The following is a 17,621-nucleotide window of genomic DNA, read 5'->3' as shown; positions in this document are numbered from 1 at the left end:
TACTGGACATATTAGGCCACCTGCTGCCTCCTAATTGCTAGCAGCTCTATTCAAACCTGCTTTATACCTGCTCATCATGTGCACTCTCACTTTTATCAATACGCGCTAGTGATTCCCCAGGAATCTCTTTGTTTGATGCTTTGCTTTTATCTCAATAGACCAGTAAAAAGGACAAAAACAGGGTAATTTGCAGAAAGGGTGTTACTAAACTAAAAACAAAGACACTTATATTTCAAAGCCATATGAAGGTTGCATTATTTTTTATTATTTTTACACACTTTGTCAAACAGATGAGGCATATATGAGATATGGCAATCAGTTTGGAGAGACTTTTTACAGTGGTTTGCTCCTCAGTTCAATACCGGTTCTCTCTATATGGTGAAAGGCATGCCGTTCACTTTCCCTACACACTTCTCCCATTGGTCAGTGTCAGTCATTACCACACCAATCACAGTGTGGTGTGAACTTTTAAAAGAGCTTTCGTTAGCAAGTAGGAAGCTAATTGTTAAGTATGGTGAACATCAGAATCATGAATTTTGTGCCCTGCTGCCTAATATTTACCATGTACGTGTTACATCCTCGCTGATTAAATTTGGGACCAAGCCACGTACAGTGTGTACAAGCCTGCAAGCTGTAAACGCTTTTACCACTAGTCACTGTGAGTGTGATGTCTGCTCCTCTGCATGATTGCATATATTCAAATCCGTCTATATACTCAGCTGTCAACACGTTCACGTCACCACTATACCACGGTAGCTGGAACATTTGGCTTGATTGCCCCCTTTAAAGCTCTTTGCTAGATTGACTTTCTCTGCGATCCTCTACAACCATTGACTAATTAAGCCCATTGCTGTTTTGTTGAAGGCAAATGGGGGGAATAGACTTCTGAGCGACATGAGCGCACGTACGAACACACAGGGCTACCTTTGATGCTTGTGTAAAAGAGCCATCTTTAAACCCACACACTTCACCTAACCTTTCACTCAGAGCTGACAGAGGCAATGACATTCAGTGAGCCGCACAAAAGTCTCTCCTGTGGTGACTTCTATTGGCTGTGTGGGCTGTGTGTGGAAGAGCTTAGATACGACTGGGAGGAATTGGTGGGGAAGGTAAAGCCGTAACATGAATTGCAGTAAAAGAAAATGTAATTTACCAATTTACTGTCGTGGTAAAAGTTGTGTCATCATTAGCAACTATAGGCCTGAGTTGAGGCATGCCAGATACTTCTTAGGATAAGGATATTGTGGGTCCACCATACACTCGATTCTTCTTCATCCTACTTTGTTTAATTTCATTTCATGTCAGCTAATGGCCTGTACATTAAGGTTAGCACTAGGGATGGGACGAAACTAGCTGTGGAGGGGTCACAAGAGGAGCTACAAGAAACAAAAAAGGGACAAACGAGGAGGTATCCAGGCAAGACTCCTAGCAAAGCCACACATGCCTTCTTGTTCCTACTAGTGTTCTGGCTAATGGACGTTCACAGGAGAATAAAACAGATTATCTGCCAAGCTCTTCCCAGAAGATGGTGAAGAACTGTTGTGGAGCAGAGGGAGCGGAGGGAGCTGCGCAGAAGGAAGAAGAAGAAGGAGGAGGTGGAGCTGATCAGTGCAGGGGTGCACTTCGAAACAGGGACAAACCCAGGAGGCGCTGCACCCTTTTCAGAGGATCAGAGGAGCACTGAAGACAGCCAGCCAGGTTTCCTCTGGGTGCTACAGTTTCCTCCACCTCCGGGTCAGGTCGGCCGCGCAATGGCAGTGTGGCTCAGTCGCAGTGGTTCAGGACTAACACCTGAACCCTATTTCGTTGTTCAATGACAAATAAAACACTTACTTACTTACTTACTTATCATGTAATTTTTGCATTACGTTACCCTAAACTAGTAGACAAAACTCAAGTTTCCAAATTGCTATAACCCAAAGTGTTAGTCTGACTTTAAGGTAAAATATTAAATGGGTGTAGGCCTACAGGGCTGCCCTGCCACCACTTTTGACTGCAAAAATATTCAACAATGCGGCATCATTGAAATGCACCATGCCTGTACGGCAATATAGGATTTTTTAAACACTAATACTCATCTGATATCGTTTATCACAATATACTGTCCCAGTCCTAGTTGGCGCTCCAAAATTCATTCACAAGATGCAATTTTAATTATTTATTATTATAAACCTTGCTAAGCTCCTTGTAAGGTGGAACTGCAGCACAAACCCTGAACAGCCTCAAGACTACTTGCAATGAATGATCAAGAAGCTGGAAAAGACTAAAGAAATCACAAACTACAACCATCACAAAGTTGCATTTTTTGAAGGTCTATGGCTATATCAATTCTTAGCTGGTTCAAACAAAGGTTCTGTTGTCTCACCACAGATCCCCATGTACCGCTGTCATGAAGTACAGTGTGAAGCCAGTAGAAACAGCTCCCACTGAAGGAGATAATAATCCTTTTCCAGCTCTGACAGCCTGTTTGACATGCTGTCAGCAGCAGCCTCGTGCAGCACACCTCAAATATCTGCACAAAACAGCCAGCTTTGCCCAAATAATGCCCCCCCCCCACCACCACCTTTGTTACCCACCATACACAAAGGCACTTGTTCACGATTGCACCACTTCCGATATATTCAAATTTAACCTATGGTAAACATGTGTTCCCACCATCTACTGTTGCGGAATAGATGGAGCAGCATTAGCTTTCTCATCTGTGCTGAATTGGAACTTTTTTGCTGGCTTGCACTTTTGTATGGAGATGCCTGCACTCTGGGCCGTGTGCAGAGTCAAAGTTGAACACTTTCATGCGGTTAAAAAGCTGTCTGCTCAATATGCTGCGGAGTGGGCCCGGATCTGCTTATTAGTTTAGCTTGTTAACAATATCTCCACCGAGGCCATGCCCATCTGGAGATGAAGATAGGAGTTTCATAATAAGTTAACGGCACAAATGGTTTTGGGAGTACATTGGAGACATTATCAGGAGTGCATATTTCTGTTTTTAGCCTTTGAAAGAATAGGTAAATGTATTTAAGAAATTTAAGTCAAAGTCTGTTGTGTATTTATCATTAACTAAAAAATAGGCTTATTTTGCATTACCCTTTGTAGTGTATCAGCCTATATTTACTGGGTGTTTGGACTTTCAGTGTGTCTTGGAGTGGGGCAATAAACTGTTGCGAGAATTGTAATGGTTTAACAAAATCTACTTTTGTTTGTCATGACTTTATATTCAGGTCATAAGATCCAAGTTTCAGCTGAGCAATTTGAGCGGCACACACACGTAATGATCTCATTTTAGGCAATCAAACAGCCCCAAACTGCGGCTTTATGTGGATTGTGCGGTGCTCTGTGAAAATACACACATTCATGCATACATTTACAGTTCTGCTGCCTCTGAATATACAGTCTCAGCCCGTCTGTCTGCCGCTCCATCACATGCCCACAAAGCGAGCTCTGCCGGCAAACATCCTAAGCTCCTCTGCAAACACAGCTTGTGGCGGCCGTATGCCGAGCTGCCAGTCTCCGCTCACTCTGCAAACCCGGCCTGTTACTAATGAGACTAAGATCAACAGCACGGCATCTGACACCAGGGCCTTCATGTGTGAGCAATGTGGCCCCAAACTGCTCATGGAGGTAACAAATGTTTATCCACGCTGACTCAATCAGAGCCAAAATACTCTGGAGGTTTACAGAAGTGTGGCTGGGGCCTTCTGTCGTTTGAAGAGAATGACCATGGACTGACAAGCAGAAAGTTTCTTTGTATTCAAATCATTTGGTGGACCTTGATTACGTAGCACTTCAAGCAGGGTCTTGTGTATTCAGGAACATAAAACGGCATCAAGTAACATGACACTGGACACAGCTGCAAAGTAAACCCGGGGTGAAAGTGGCTGTGGCACAGTGGTCATTATCAAACAGAAACAGTATTTTGGGTAAATGGTAAATGGTCTCAACTTATATAGCACTTTTCCACCTACATTAGGCACTCAAAGCGCTTTACAGCAAGGATCCACTCACTCATTCATACTCTCATTCATACACCAATGTACGCAGACACTGGGGGCAATGTGGGTGAAGTGTCTTGCCCAAGGACACAACGACAATGTGCACTTTCAGGAGGTGGGATTCGAACCCCCGACCTTCCAATCATGAGACGACCCGCTCTACCATCTGAGCCACTGTCGCCCCAGTGGCACAGATGGTAGAGCGGTAAGTACACTTTTACCTCATCTACCTCAAACACACATTGGCACACATGTTTCTGTCATTCAGCCCCTAAGCAGACGTCTACAACTGTTTGAATGAAACATTTACCTGTAAGTCCATTTCAAACTAGTTCGATGGGGGAAACCATGACATTGCAGAATGTCCCCTAATTCCACCTGCTTCAAGCTCCCATTAGAGAGCCTTCATGCATTAGCCATGTTAAAGTAGGCATAACACACATGGGCTGCTTGCAAAGGTCTGCTCCATTTGAAAAAGGAAGGGAGTGCTTTCTCAGGAGAGCCTGGGAAAAAAGGTCCATCCTGCTGGAGCCCGCTGAGGCAGAGACTTAACTGCTCGCTCCACACCTTTCTGCACCTTTCCTCCTCACTAAATGTCAGACGGACACATGAAAGGAAATGAAAGGCTCCTAAAGGCTCTCTGGAGAAGCCGGAGTCTCCTTTAATCCATGTCCCCTTAGAAACACTTACATCTGCTCTATACATTTACCTCTACACTACTGTATGGTATTTTAACAGCATAGTGTTAGGAATGGATAGTATGCTGTGTGACCTTTGAATGAAAATCTTTTGTCATGATTTGTTAGGGAAAAAAAATATTTCTACAAAAAAAATAGTATGATTGACTAAAGATTTACAGATTTTCAGTCTTAAATTGCTGTGACATCCGAGGAATGCCTCCAAGGGGAAAGCGATAACTGTAATGTATGTTTGACACCTCTGTAGGCTCTCTCCACTTCTTGCTTTATTTGTCTGAGCATTTGTTTATTTGTTTTATTTGGTAGGGACAGTGCATAAGAACACACCACACTGGATAGTAACCATGGGCTAATCTGCATCCGTTGTCCCACAATCGTACTCTCAAACACACTCTCATTCATCATGGCCTATTCTACATGTTTTTAGTGGTAGGGGAAACCAGAGTACCCGGAGAAAACCTACACAAACACGGAGAGAGCATGCAACTCCACACAGAAAGGCCTCGTCCAAGTGGGAATCAAACCCGGCACATTCTAGCTCTGAAGCACTAGCCCTAACCGCTGTACCACCGTGGTCTCTACCAAGACCACCTCTTTGTCCTGGACCAAGTAGCTGCCTCTTTCGGACCATGGTTCACGGTAGCACTCACATCTGGGACTTTAGATCAATCCAAACGGAAAGTCCAAAGAGTGTAGGTCTGAAAGTGCCCCTAATTACCAGTTCTGTGGTGGTGTACGTGTGGCTTACCCTCTTTTCCAGCTGTGCGATCTGGGCTTTGTAAAAGGCCTCCAATGCTTTCAGCTGCGAGTCTTTCTTTTGAAGTTTCTGAGCCTGTAAAACATGCATAAATAAAACAGCATTAATGTGTATTCAAACCACAGAGTATAAGCACCCCAACACCTGCAATTAGGCATTTAGTTTATTTAGCTACTATCTACATGGGGTAAGATCATGTGTAAGGTGTGCTTTATTGAAGCAGTGGGCAGTCACATGCTCCAGATATGGAGCCGGGCAAAATTGATCTTTTTGCTTTAGCAATAATTTAGCAAGCCAATTCAAATATCAAAGCAAAGGTACACTATATACATCACGGTGGAGTTATTGAAGGATTGTCTTTACTGAATGTGGAACTGTGTGTGCTCAAAGCAGAGATAAAAGTAGAGCTGCACTGATATAGACCTTGAGAGGCACAGTCTCTTGGAAACAGAGTTGGTATGTCATGAAGCACAAAGAACAAATGTGGGAATGCAACTTTGCTCAACTAGTTTGGATTGGATGAATGGATTTACAAGATAAACTCAAATGCTTATGTAAATGCTGCTGCATGCAACACGCCAGCATTGTATTCTTATTGTATTTGTTCTTGTGAACTGATAAAGCATGACAGTACATACTGTACAGTTATAAACTCTTCCTTATTTCAGTTAAAAAGAACTTGAAGTTTCACATTTCACATTAGTACGCAGAGCAAACTAACCCATCACTGCAACATTATGATCTGATTCCTCTATTTGCGGCCCCGTGTTCATGAGCACTCTTGAGAGGTGAAGTCCCCTCAATAACAATCTACAGATGATTTCCAATCAGCGGTGATGACCAAAAACAGTAGTAGTAGGTGACTTTGGGCAAGGAAATCGCTTTTCTTTGGTCCTCATGGCGGGGAGCTGACATTGATGTAATACCACCCCACTTAAATATCAACCCAGAACCACAAATAACCCAGTAACAACACACTTCTGCCCTTCACTGATTGGTTTCCTCCGCTTCCTGTTAGTTGGATTGTCACAAGATCTGAATTTCAGAATTATCAGTCTCACAAAAATCTATCTTGAATGTCTCGAGCTAATTATGTCTGTGCTCAAATCCACTTTGTGTTTCGAACCGTTCACGTAATGTGTGGATTTGCAGACAAAAACGAGCATTAATATTGATACTAATCAACAATACGAAATTTCACATTTAAAAATATGTATTCATATTTGCGCCTAGGGCATAAGAGATTGATAGAAAAATGTAAATATCGTGTTGCCACGTCAAACCATCCAATAATGGAATCTATGTTTAGCAAACTGTATATTAGCAACAATAAAGCATACAGGCAGGGATGAAAGACACATGAAGAATTAGTATTTTTGCAACACCTCTCCAGGAAATCAGCAGGGTTTCATCTTGTTTTGGCAGCGCTGGGAGCAGTAAGCTAGGGACAAAGACAGTAATGCTCAGCTGAGGCAATAGCCTTAAAATCCCTCTCCCTGCAACAGCATGCAATCGTTCCCTCGCACACCACAATGAGGTACGCAGTAAAACATACAGTTGTGTAAGTGTTGATTTGAGCTTGAGTCAGGTAGTTATTGGCTACTGTAAAGTATGGTTAAAGTAGCTAGATGTCACGAAACACGAAATAAATTAAAGACTGTCATTACCGGTTTGAACATAATGTGCATCCTCAATTGGAATAGTAATGAATTAGGGGACATTGTGTTTGGAGGCTCCAAGACTCCACACATTTCTTCAGTAGTCATACTACAACCAGTATACTGATAGACTGATTTAATTTGCTCTAGTGTTAATCTTGTTTGTAACTGTTTTTTTTAACTAAATAATTAAAAAAAAAAAGTAGTCCTGGGTTATGTGAGCCCAATATCAGGTGTTGAGCTACTCACTGCAGGCAGGACAAAAGGCCAATCCTAAAAAATCTCCTGTGCAACTGAAGGTTTACGCAAACGAAAGCATAATGTTTCACACAATTAGTGGGGTAGGGGCACTACCTCTTTGTCATGACTCTTAAATTGGGTTTTACAAATTCTTAACGACGCCCCAGACTACCCCGCCAGGACCAGGTTTTAAATCTGCTTTATAATACTGCTTTAGCAAAAGCCAAGAGTTATTGTCCCCCATTCAGTGAGTTTGAGGCGAAGCTCATCCACGTTTTCCCTATTAGATACGGTTACGTGAGTAGTTACACAATACAAACAAAACTAAACAGGTGTCTAGTATGTTAACATCATATAAACAGTTCAGGTAATTATAGCATAAAGAACTCTCGATCTCACTCCAAAATCACTAAACCCATTGAAATCTTCATCCTCGGTGTCACTTCTAAACAATCGCCTTGGCAACTACCTGGGCACGGAGGCGTAACTGCACTGTTGACAAACCTCTCCCGGCAGCACGTTTTTCAAGCTCTCATTTGAAAACTCGTCCCCCTAGCTGTGGCCATCTAGCTTTTAGCCTGTAATTAGCTTCTTTTGTTTTCTTCATTGCGGTAAGAGTAACCTCTGCTTTTCACCAGTCCCTCGCAAGTTTCTCGCTCACTCCTAACTTTCTTTCTGCTGCTCGATTAGCCAGCGATGCCCTCTATCGGCATGCAAAATTATATATTTGAATTGAAAAAAAGAAAATCACATTTTTGTCTCTCCGGAGTATAAGACTCACCCCCAGCCAAACTATGAAAAAAAGTGCGACTTATAGTCCCGAAAATACGGTACTGTGCGGAAGTCGAAGGTGTTATTACAGCCTTACAACGTAGTACCCCTTTTTATCTGCTTAGAAAATCAACATGTTATGTAACTACTTGGATCGTATAACTACTCACATAACCGTATTTAAATAGGGAAAACACAGAAGAGCTTGATTGGTTCTAACTTCACCCCCGTTTGTGTCCATAGGAATATGCTGGGAGAGGCTAAATTCCAACAACATCTTTGTGCGTGCGTTCAGTCATGCAAAAAGACCAAAGACCAGACAGGTACGAATCAACTCGTCTAAGCTCAGGTAAGAACATATCTCAGTATGTAAAAACAGTGGTCTATTCCTTTAATTTTCTTCTTCTTTCTTCCTTTAAATGTTCACATGTGGCTTTTACACTGCAAATGGCTAATAAACTGAACTAAACTGATGATTTTCAGACAAATGTAAATAAAACCGCTGCCAAATAATACTCTGAACACTGGTAGATTCAGATCTGAAATGATGTTGTTGTTAAAGCACACTGCCAGGTCCAGAAGACATCGAAAATGCTCCAAACAGCATGTGACATGACTCAAATTATACTTCTGAGAATGTGCTCCTGTTCCATTTCATACGAGCATGCCTCCGTCCATCCGTCTATTTCACCAGTGTCGTCAAAGAAAATTACACATGCATCACATGCCATCCCACCACAGTATATGTTCAGAAAAAGGCATGCCCACACACAAACAAAAGGACTGACACATATCAGAACTCAGAATGAAAAAAAAAAAAAATGAAAAGTGCAGCTCGGGTGATAAAAGGGTTCATGCTGTAATATGTCTGTGGTACAGAGATTCATTACTTGCGTTAAGTATCGTGGCTTTGTGCGTCCCCCTTGTTCTTAAAGTTCAAATCTAACCCTAATATGTTAAAGACTTTTCTCCCAAAAAGGACACATGTTATATCCATCTTGCAAAACAACAGAGCAACAGAGTACTGAGCAAACTGGGAAGAGCATGCCCACATAAAACTGAACGACAGAAGGGAAAAACAAAGACTTATTGTGGGTGTAAATCGAAAAAAGGAAAAAAACAAAACAAAAAGACACATTTACAAATACCAGACAAAGCTGCGAATGAAAAATAACAGAAACATCTTTGTGTGGTTTGTCAGTTTACTCTTAAATCAGTCTAATGAATTAATTATCTTCATTAAATATAATCTTCAAAAATGATGAAAATTTGGCAGGGACACAAAGGGGTGATTAAATAAAAAGCCATAAATTGGAGAAATGACAAGCCTCGAGAGAATTGCTTTTGGGTGTGAAAGCGTGACAAAGGGATGATTGCAGATGATTTTTTTTTTGTGTGTTTGTACAAATGCACGCGGGGGATTTTTTTGTGCCGGCTTAAAGAAAAATAGTCGTGGTACATTTTTCATCTGAGGCTGAAGGCCGCGGCTGTGTGGAGGAGGCATAGCTGCTTCAACCTTGTGCACTCTGGAACTCCTGAACTATTTAGTGCTTTCTATCAATAAAATAGTCAAGGTGAAAAATGAAAACATCACGTTATGAAAAGGTGAAAAGACTGGAGTTATGAAGAGAAAAACATTGGCTTTTAGCCGGTTTTTAAACTATTCAACGACAACGCAAATTATTTATTAGGTTTGTTTTTCAAGGATATGATTTTGGTAATGATTAGAAACTGAATAAATGTGCTTTTTTCTGCAATTGACAAGTCAGTTCTGTAAAGTGAAAATTGCTAATGTTAAACTTGCACAAAAGTTTCACATTATTGCAGTTTGGTTAAAAGAATCAAAAAATCAAAAAAGTGAAATGCACTGATCAAAGAATGAAAAAAAAGAAAAAAGAATCACAAATAGCATGCATTCTCAGAAATTATGTCAATAAATCGTTATCAAATCAAAACTTTATAAAGAAAAACCTCCTGACAATCCAAAATACAAAAGTCCAAATACTTTCAAACACATGGGCAGTCATAAAACTGTCACCTTCTTAACAATCTAACCTTTTTGATACATGGTGCGACTTTTGCATTTTGAACCAAAAAGGCCACCATAGAAGCCACAACAAAAACAGCTGAAGTAGCTTACCATTACTTCTAAATCATCTGCAGTCTACAGGGGACAGGAAACAGCAAAAGAGTGATTAGTGACAAAGTTTAGTATAAGTAGCAAAAAGCACATATGATGAGGAAGATACTTTTGTCACGGGTTGGTTCTCTCATTGCTTACATCCACACTAAGAGGCACCGTGACTTGAAATTGTTCAGGTGAAACAACCTCCTTCTGCTGTTTTCATGTTTTCATTCATTCAGAAAACACTGAAACAAGGAGATCATTTGTCGTCTTTTGGGGTCTGACCAATCTTTTTAGTGTATGAAGTTTTTATATGTGAAAGATAGCCAGTCAGATGGCAAAAGTTGACCAACAATCTCTGCGGAACTCTTGACGATTAAGTTTAAAGGAATAGGCCACTGTTTTTACATACTGAGATATGTTCTTGCCTTAGCTTAGACAAGTTAATCCGTGTCTGTCTGGTGCTATCTTTCTATCTGCACCCCAGTCTGGGGCTACACCTTTGCTGGGAGAGGCTAAATGCTAACAACATTTGCGTGACTGAGCGCACGCACAAAGACCAGACAGTAAAAACTGTAAAAACGGTGGCCTGTTCCTTTAAAAAGCCTTCATTCATACATGACAATTTTCTAAACACGCACCAATACTCTACTTGTTACAAATATATATTTTAACTTGAGGATCCATGAAGCACTCTGCAAGCCTAGGTGCAAATTAGGGACGCACCGATACCACTTTTTCTACAACCGATATGAGTACGAGTACTTGGATTTAAGTACTTGCCGATACCAAATACCGATATGAGTACAAGGCATTTTCTTCAACATACTTACTTTTTCACAGCAGATTGGTTAGTAATTAGTTAATTTACTCATTTACATTTCCTTAAGTAAAGTAGGCAACACTTTTAAGAGAAGTTCTATCAAAATTGTACAGATGCCATTTTTTTTCATTCAATATCATTTTTTTTACATTTTTATTGCACTCCTAGAAAGAACACCCCATGTCCAAAAGCTCTTCAATGCCTGAGGTTTATTCATGTATGTATTTTTATATAACAATAGTATTGAGATGGTTACTTATTACTAGGGCTGGGTGCCGTTCGTTTTTCTCGAGACCACCACTTTAACGATACCTCCTTTTCAGTACCGGTGCCTTAACAGTACTTTTTTCAATACCCCCCTTAACCCCCGGTCGAACCGATTCCCCTTTAATCCCTTAACCCCCGGTCGAACAGATTCCAGTTTAACCCTAACCCCCGGTCGAACCGATTCACGTTTAACCCCTTAACCCCCGGTCAACCCGAAAAAGGGAATCGGTTCGACCGGGGGTTAAGGTGTTACACTTAAAATAATGTGTATAAAAAGTATTGTTCGGAGAAAGTCCAAACACAACACAACAGAAAACAGGCCGCAGCAGCGTCACCTGTAATTTCATTTTTTGAGCAGAATTCCCACTAAAGCAGTGATAAAAAGAGAGAAAGGACATTATTACCTCTTGAGCTGCAGAGACAGACCAGATCCACATCAGGCACCGTTTTCTTTCAGATAAACTGTTCTAAACACACTGCGCTGTTCAACGAAGTGAAAGCGCATCACATGTCAAAGATCTGTTACATGGTGCGAGTGCTCACTCTGTCACTAAAAATGTACCATAACTGTTCCAAAAATGGCTAATGCAGAGTGAGCGCTCACCTTTTCCAGAAACAATCTTTGATCCCAAATGCTCCGTGCTGCCATTTTGTGCAGCTGGAGTTGTAAACAGCGCGTAACTTCAGGCTCTGCGGGGCTAAAGGTAAAGCCGTTGTGTTTCTTGTTGTCACTGCCGTGTTGCTTTTCTCTTTGTCTAAGAGCTCTAGTTTCTTATTCAGTCCAGGTTTAGTCCTGTTTTTTAACCAGTTTACTGTAAGTCCTGGTTTAGTCCTGGCTAAGACCGCGGCTCTGCCATCTCTGATAATGACTGAAGTGTTAGTAAGTTAGAGCTTTGCTTCGCTTCTGCATTTGTGCTGAAGCTGCTCATGAGTTCAGGCTTTTTTAGACTCACTGCGGATCATTTATTGACGTTTGGAGAGAAAAAGTACCGAAAATTAGCACAGGAAAAAAAAAAAAGGTTTTTCGATACCGCCTCCTACCGAAGCTTTTCGGTCGGTACCAAGTAGGTACCGTTTAACGGTACCCAGCCCTACTTATTACTGCAGCTAAATGGTCTCTTTTCGCCTTTACTTCAGCTTTTCTTGAGTGTTTATAGAAACTTAGCGAGAAGCTACAGCATTTTGATACTTTTGCTGCAGCTCATTTTTTCGCTCAATATGGACATGCTGTACTGTATGTCTTTAATTTGGATTTTCTGAGTACTTTTTAGTCACTGGGTTAGTTCTTCAGATGCATAACCCCCTGGGCAAAAAACGGCGTAAGAATCGCCAAAACTGTTAGCCGCGAGTTAGCAACATTAGCCTGTATCTTGTAAACACTGCAGACTCTGATTTAGGGAGTGTAGTCTGTAATAAAGTCATCTCTATGTGGAACATTTCCACTAAAGAATTATCCAGTTTGTTGCTATTTTTCTCCTCAGTGGAGAGCTAGGTCCTGTAGGAGCGCCGGCCACACATCAAGTGGTATCGGTTTCTGGCATCACGTACCTCCAGCTAATGATCGAGTCTGTAAGGGTCACACCTCAACCTCAGCCTATCAGTGCAGAGCTACACTTTTGTCACAGCCAATCATCCCTCTCAGTCCTGCGTTTAAGCTCGAGTGTTCATGGCTTGTCAGCTTCCCTGCTATGCTGACCCACCTCCACTCCTTCACCGCATGTCCTGCTACATCTTTCACCGGTCTCTTATACCACCACTAGTGTCCAGGCTCCGGGGGAAGACATCCCTAACTCTAACCGACCCATCCATACAAGTATAATCCGCATATTGATGTCTACTGCCGGGGTTTGATTGTCAAAATATTTATGTCAATACATCTTTCTAATGGCTGCTTTTGTCACTTAGTCTATCAAGGTTGAATTGAAATAGTCATGGTGGAGCACTTGGTGAAAGCGCAGCTCTCCCCCGCGTTTGTGTTCCCCCACCTGGCAGCCGTGAACCTGTGCATTTGTGGCTGTGCTGATGATATTAGTTTTAACAATAGCTTACAGTATTTTGCAAAAAAGTAACAGTAAGTTCAAAATTAGTGGGACAAAGAGCCGTGAAATGAGAAGAATCATAAAACTCTTTTTATCTCAAGAAACAAAACAAGACAAACATTTTTACATTACATTCGAAATCAATTCACTGAAAACCCCCGATCACAACAATAGGAACAACCACACCCACACTGTGACAACTTGATTTGCACCTGGGGGCAAATCGATTCTCCTGCTTTTGATGGTTAATAGAACATTGTTGCAATAAAGATAAGATAGAAACAAGGAGTAAGCTAAAGTCAAGGCTGAAGCTTTAAATGAATGTAGGACTTGTTCTGTTGATGAGCAACCGATTCAGGGAAAAAGAAATGAGACAACCAGCCCTGGCCTCCAGTATATTAGGGAATGTGTCAGACTGCTAAAGAGCGCACTGAGCGAAAGCAACTAATTACTCTCAAGGCTGCGATCTGAAATCATTCCAACTCACTTTGAACTTGTCAATGTTGAAACGCCTGTTTGAATGCAATAGAAAAAAAAAAAACATTGAAAGGACTTTTCTATTAACCTTTATTATAAGCGCCCGAACCCTAGCGCACTTTTGGAGTTTTGTGTGTATATCAGCGCAACAATCGTCACAAAGGTCAGTGGAGTGTTGTGAAGAAGCAGCAGATAAAAAAGCCGCGATAACCACCCACACCTGAAAGCATCTTTGTGAGCTTTGAGGGGGGGTACACTTTAAAGATGAAAAGAAGAGATGAGCTCCAGACATTTAGTGGGAAAAGAATTTGAAACTTTTGCTTATACTCTAAGTGAGACAAGGTGAACTACTCCTCATGAACAAACAGTGATGCATTAATTGTTCAACCTTTCAAATAACCTCAGACGTATAATATAAAAGACATTCATACATAACTTCTTTTTTTGTTTTCTTGCAAAATCAAAACATGTCTAAAAGTGCTCTGGAATTGGAACAAGAATATTGCCCGTCTTCGATCATCGATCAATTCTAATTTCACAAACCACATGAAACTTCCATTTTCAACCGGCGAACGCAAGAAGTGTTTTTTTTGTTATCTTCTACTCACATTAGACAGCCAATTCAACAGGCAAATAAACCCCAAATTTCATTTTGGCTTAAGCAGAAGAATGGCACGTTGTAGCTTAATATCTTATAAATTATGGGCAGCATTTTGTGTTTTCATTAAATACTGACAAAGATACCAAAAATTGGAATCTTTCTCCGAGCAAGGGAACTTTCTTTGATAAACTGTGTTACGTGGAAAATGGAGCTCAACTCGACAGGTGACAATATTGGAAAATGGCCCTGATAGAACTGCGCATGCACAGTAACACTGCAGCTCGCCACACAGCTTGTTTCGACAGGGTTTTGTTTTTAAAGCACTTAACATGTTTGGAGTTCAGGCCTTCAAAACAGATTGACGGAAGAATCTGCATGGTTACTAAAGGTTTCTGCCTATTACTTTTCAGAAATAAATTTAAACTTAAAGGGGCTGGAAGCAAGTTCGCCATTTTATACTCACTACTGCCACCTCAGGCCATATGTGTAACTGCACCTTCTATATTAAGCTTGTGCATGACGGCAATTCGGGCCGAAGTGACACATTTTTGAGTGACCGTACAGGATTTTAGAGGCAGTTGTGGTGAACAGGTCTGAGCTCATTCTACACATTAGGACATGGCCGGAACATGTAGGGGGAGGAAAATACTTAATTTTAACATTTTTAAACTCCTTATAGTCCCTTTAAATACTATAAATAAATAAATTTCTACAAAAAGGGGCACAAACACTCATCACCAGATCATGTTATTTTATAATGTAAAGGGTTCTAAGTGAGTTAAGAAAATGTACAGTACAATTAATACACTGTGCGATGGCGACTGGCGATGTCTGAAAACCACCAGCTATGCTATAAACACAAGCAAATAACATTTTTCAAAAGTAAATATTTACTAGCTTTAGTGCTTTGTTGTTTAGCTACGTCTTCAGACTCAGCTGTGATTGGCTACAGCAAGGTGCACTTGATCCAATTAGGATGTCCCAATGAAAGTCTGTCCTCTTCCTTTCCAGATTGATAGTATTTGCACTGGGATATCAGTCTGGCTTCTGCCAGGTTAGTCGTACATTAACATCTGCCATTCCATCTTCAACAGGTTTCACCAAATCACAATCCTCTCTTAAATTAGTGTTGACATATTTTAATAGCTTGTGTTTCATGTGACAAAGTTCAGCACATAGAGCAGAGAGTGGCAGCCTGTCACACACTCCCCTGAACTAGTCAGGTGTCACATCTTACACATCTGCTACACTGCTAATTAATGCCAGTCAATATTACTGCAAGCAAAGCTGCCATGGGTTTGATGGTACTGCGACACTGAGAGACAGCACTGAGACGATGAAAACTTTGTACTGTAATTACATACTTAACTTTTTCATTAATTTCAATAATGATAAGGATATTGATTTTTGGCTTGGACTATTTCTGGTAGTTGCCACAGCAAACCAGTCATATGCCGCTAAAACTAACTCTTCTTCTACTCTACTCCTCTCTCACATTTACCCCGCTCTTCTCCGTTGAGTTCGGAGCTTTCTATAAAACAAATGATGGCTGGGGTTTGTGGGACCAACAACACCGAACGATAACAACAAAACCAGCGGCAGAGAAGTCTGCAGACTGAGAATTGTTTATAGAAAAATTCTGGATTGCCAAAGACGAGAGAAGACGAGCTGCTGTGTTAACAATTGCGTTATTTTAATCTTATTTATGTATTTGTGTATTTGGTCAGGACAGTGCATGTTAATGAACACATGGAATTCATGCCACACCGGATTGTAGCCATGGGCTAAATTCCATCCGTCGTGTTCATATTATAAACAACAAAGACCGTCTAAAATCTTTGTCCAGCCAAAGTACATGAACTGAGTAACGATTCATCATAATTATCAGAGCTGCTGAACGGCAAATCAAATCAGCGCACATCGCGGGAGCTTCATGAACAGACCTTAAACCGAAGGGAGACAAAGAGAAGGGGGTTTTAATGGGAGAGGTGAGGGCTACCACTGCAGCATACTAACGAACAAGAGGAAAGTGTTCATGTTTTGCCTTTATGTTACACTGCTATCTTTTTGGTGGGGATTAGGCAGAAAGAGTGGATTTAATTAAAAAGGCTCTCTGTTTGGTGCAAGCCCCTTTATGTTGGTCCAGATTTAATTTGCGGCGAGTGAATCAGATGGCTCCTCCGGTGTTCCTCTGGGGACCGGTCTGGGGCCACATTAGATAAGAGGCAGCCAGGCGTGACGCTACCCACACTCGAAATGTTCCACCGTGATTGGAGGATTAACATACCTTGGCTGGGATGACAACAAGTCTCAGGGCAGACTGAAGCGGGAAGAGATGATGTATGATTGAACATTGCAGAATATTGTAAAAGTTGACCACTAAAGCCTGCTCTACACAAGCCTATGGTGAGTGTAAAAGTGTTGCCGTTTACCATTGTCTCTTCAAAGTATGTGAAATCTCGTTGTGCTATTATTTCTCCATTTTATTCCATTTTATTTTAATATTTAAAACAAATAAATATGATTTTGTAGTCCATGGGATGTTTCAAAATAAACCTCAACAACAAATAATGTTTTCCACTTCAGCATGTTTTAACACAAAATGGTTTCCTTTGTATTCCTTCAACATCCAAACTCTACTCTAAACAATGAGCCGTTACTAGAACAGAATTGGCTGTAGACCTGTCAGTTTAAACTTTAAAGGCCCATGTAGATCATTGCAACCGGGCATAGACCTGACCACAATTTGAATACAGTAACATTTTCCAAATCTTTGGCAAATCTAAAAGATCAGAAGACACTAGGGATGTCACGGTTACCGGTGTAGCGGTAAACCCCGGTAAAAATGTTGACAATAATAATTACCGTCTTTTTTTTTAAAAAATATTTTACCCCGGTGGATTACCGCGCCCGCGGTTTAGGCAAAATGAGCCTTATGAGCCGCCGTCTCATCTGCTGAAGTTGCCGCGCAGGCGCCTCTGTAGCTACAACCAAAACAAAACTTTCTCGAAGCATGTCCGACACGACAGCGCACAGGATCTATCAGCCTCCAGTGTCTGCGTACATTGGTGTATGAATGAGAGTATGAATGGGTGAGTGGATCCATGCTGTAAAGTGCTTTGAGTGCCTAATGTAGGTGGAAAAGCGCTATATAAGTTGAGACCACTTCCCATTCA

The 17,621-nt window shown here is 41.1% G+C and overlaps 1 protein-coding gene across 2 annotated transcripts in view; it reads right to left on the bottom strand.

The window, feature by feature from the left end:
• Positions 1-17,621, bottom strand: part of chchd6a (coiled-coil-helix-coiled-coil-helix domain containing 6a) — a 77,744-nt gene that overhangs the window by 40,304 nt on the left and 19,819 nt on the right. The window contains exons 5-6 of one of the 2 annotated variants that reach the window (XM_079557649.1): positions 10,254-10,277; positions 5,436-5,519 (exon numbers count right to left, since the gene is read on the bottom strand). In XM_079557649.1, the coding sequence (XP_079413775.1) occupies positions 5,436-5,519; positions 10,254-10,277 (108 nt within the window). The remainder of the gene's footprint in view (positions 1-5,435; positions 5,520-10,253; positions 10,278-17,621) is intronic. The other variant, XM_079557650.1, reaches the window with a different exon arrangement.

Source organism: Gobius niger (assembly GCF_951799975.1).
Source record: "Gobius niger genome assembly, chromosome: 6".
Classification (NCBI taxonomy): Eukaryota; Metazoa; Chordata; class Actinopteri; order Gobiiformes; family Gobiidae; genus Gobius; species Gobius niger.
Note: the sequence above shows the minus strand (reverse complement) of the source record. Positions and strands in the feature narration are given on the sequence as shown.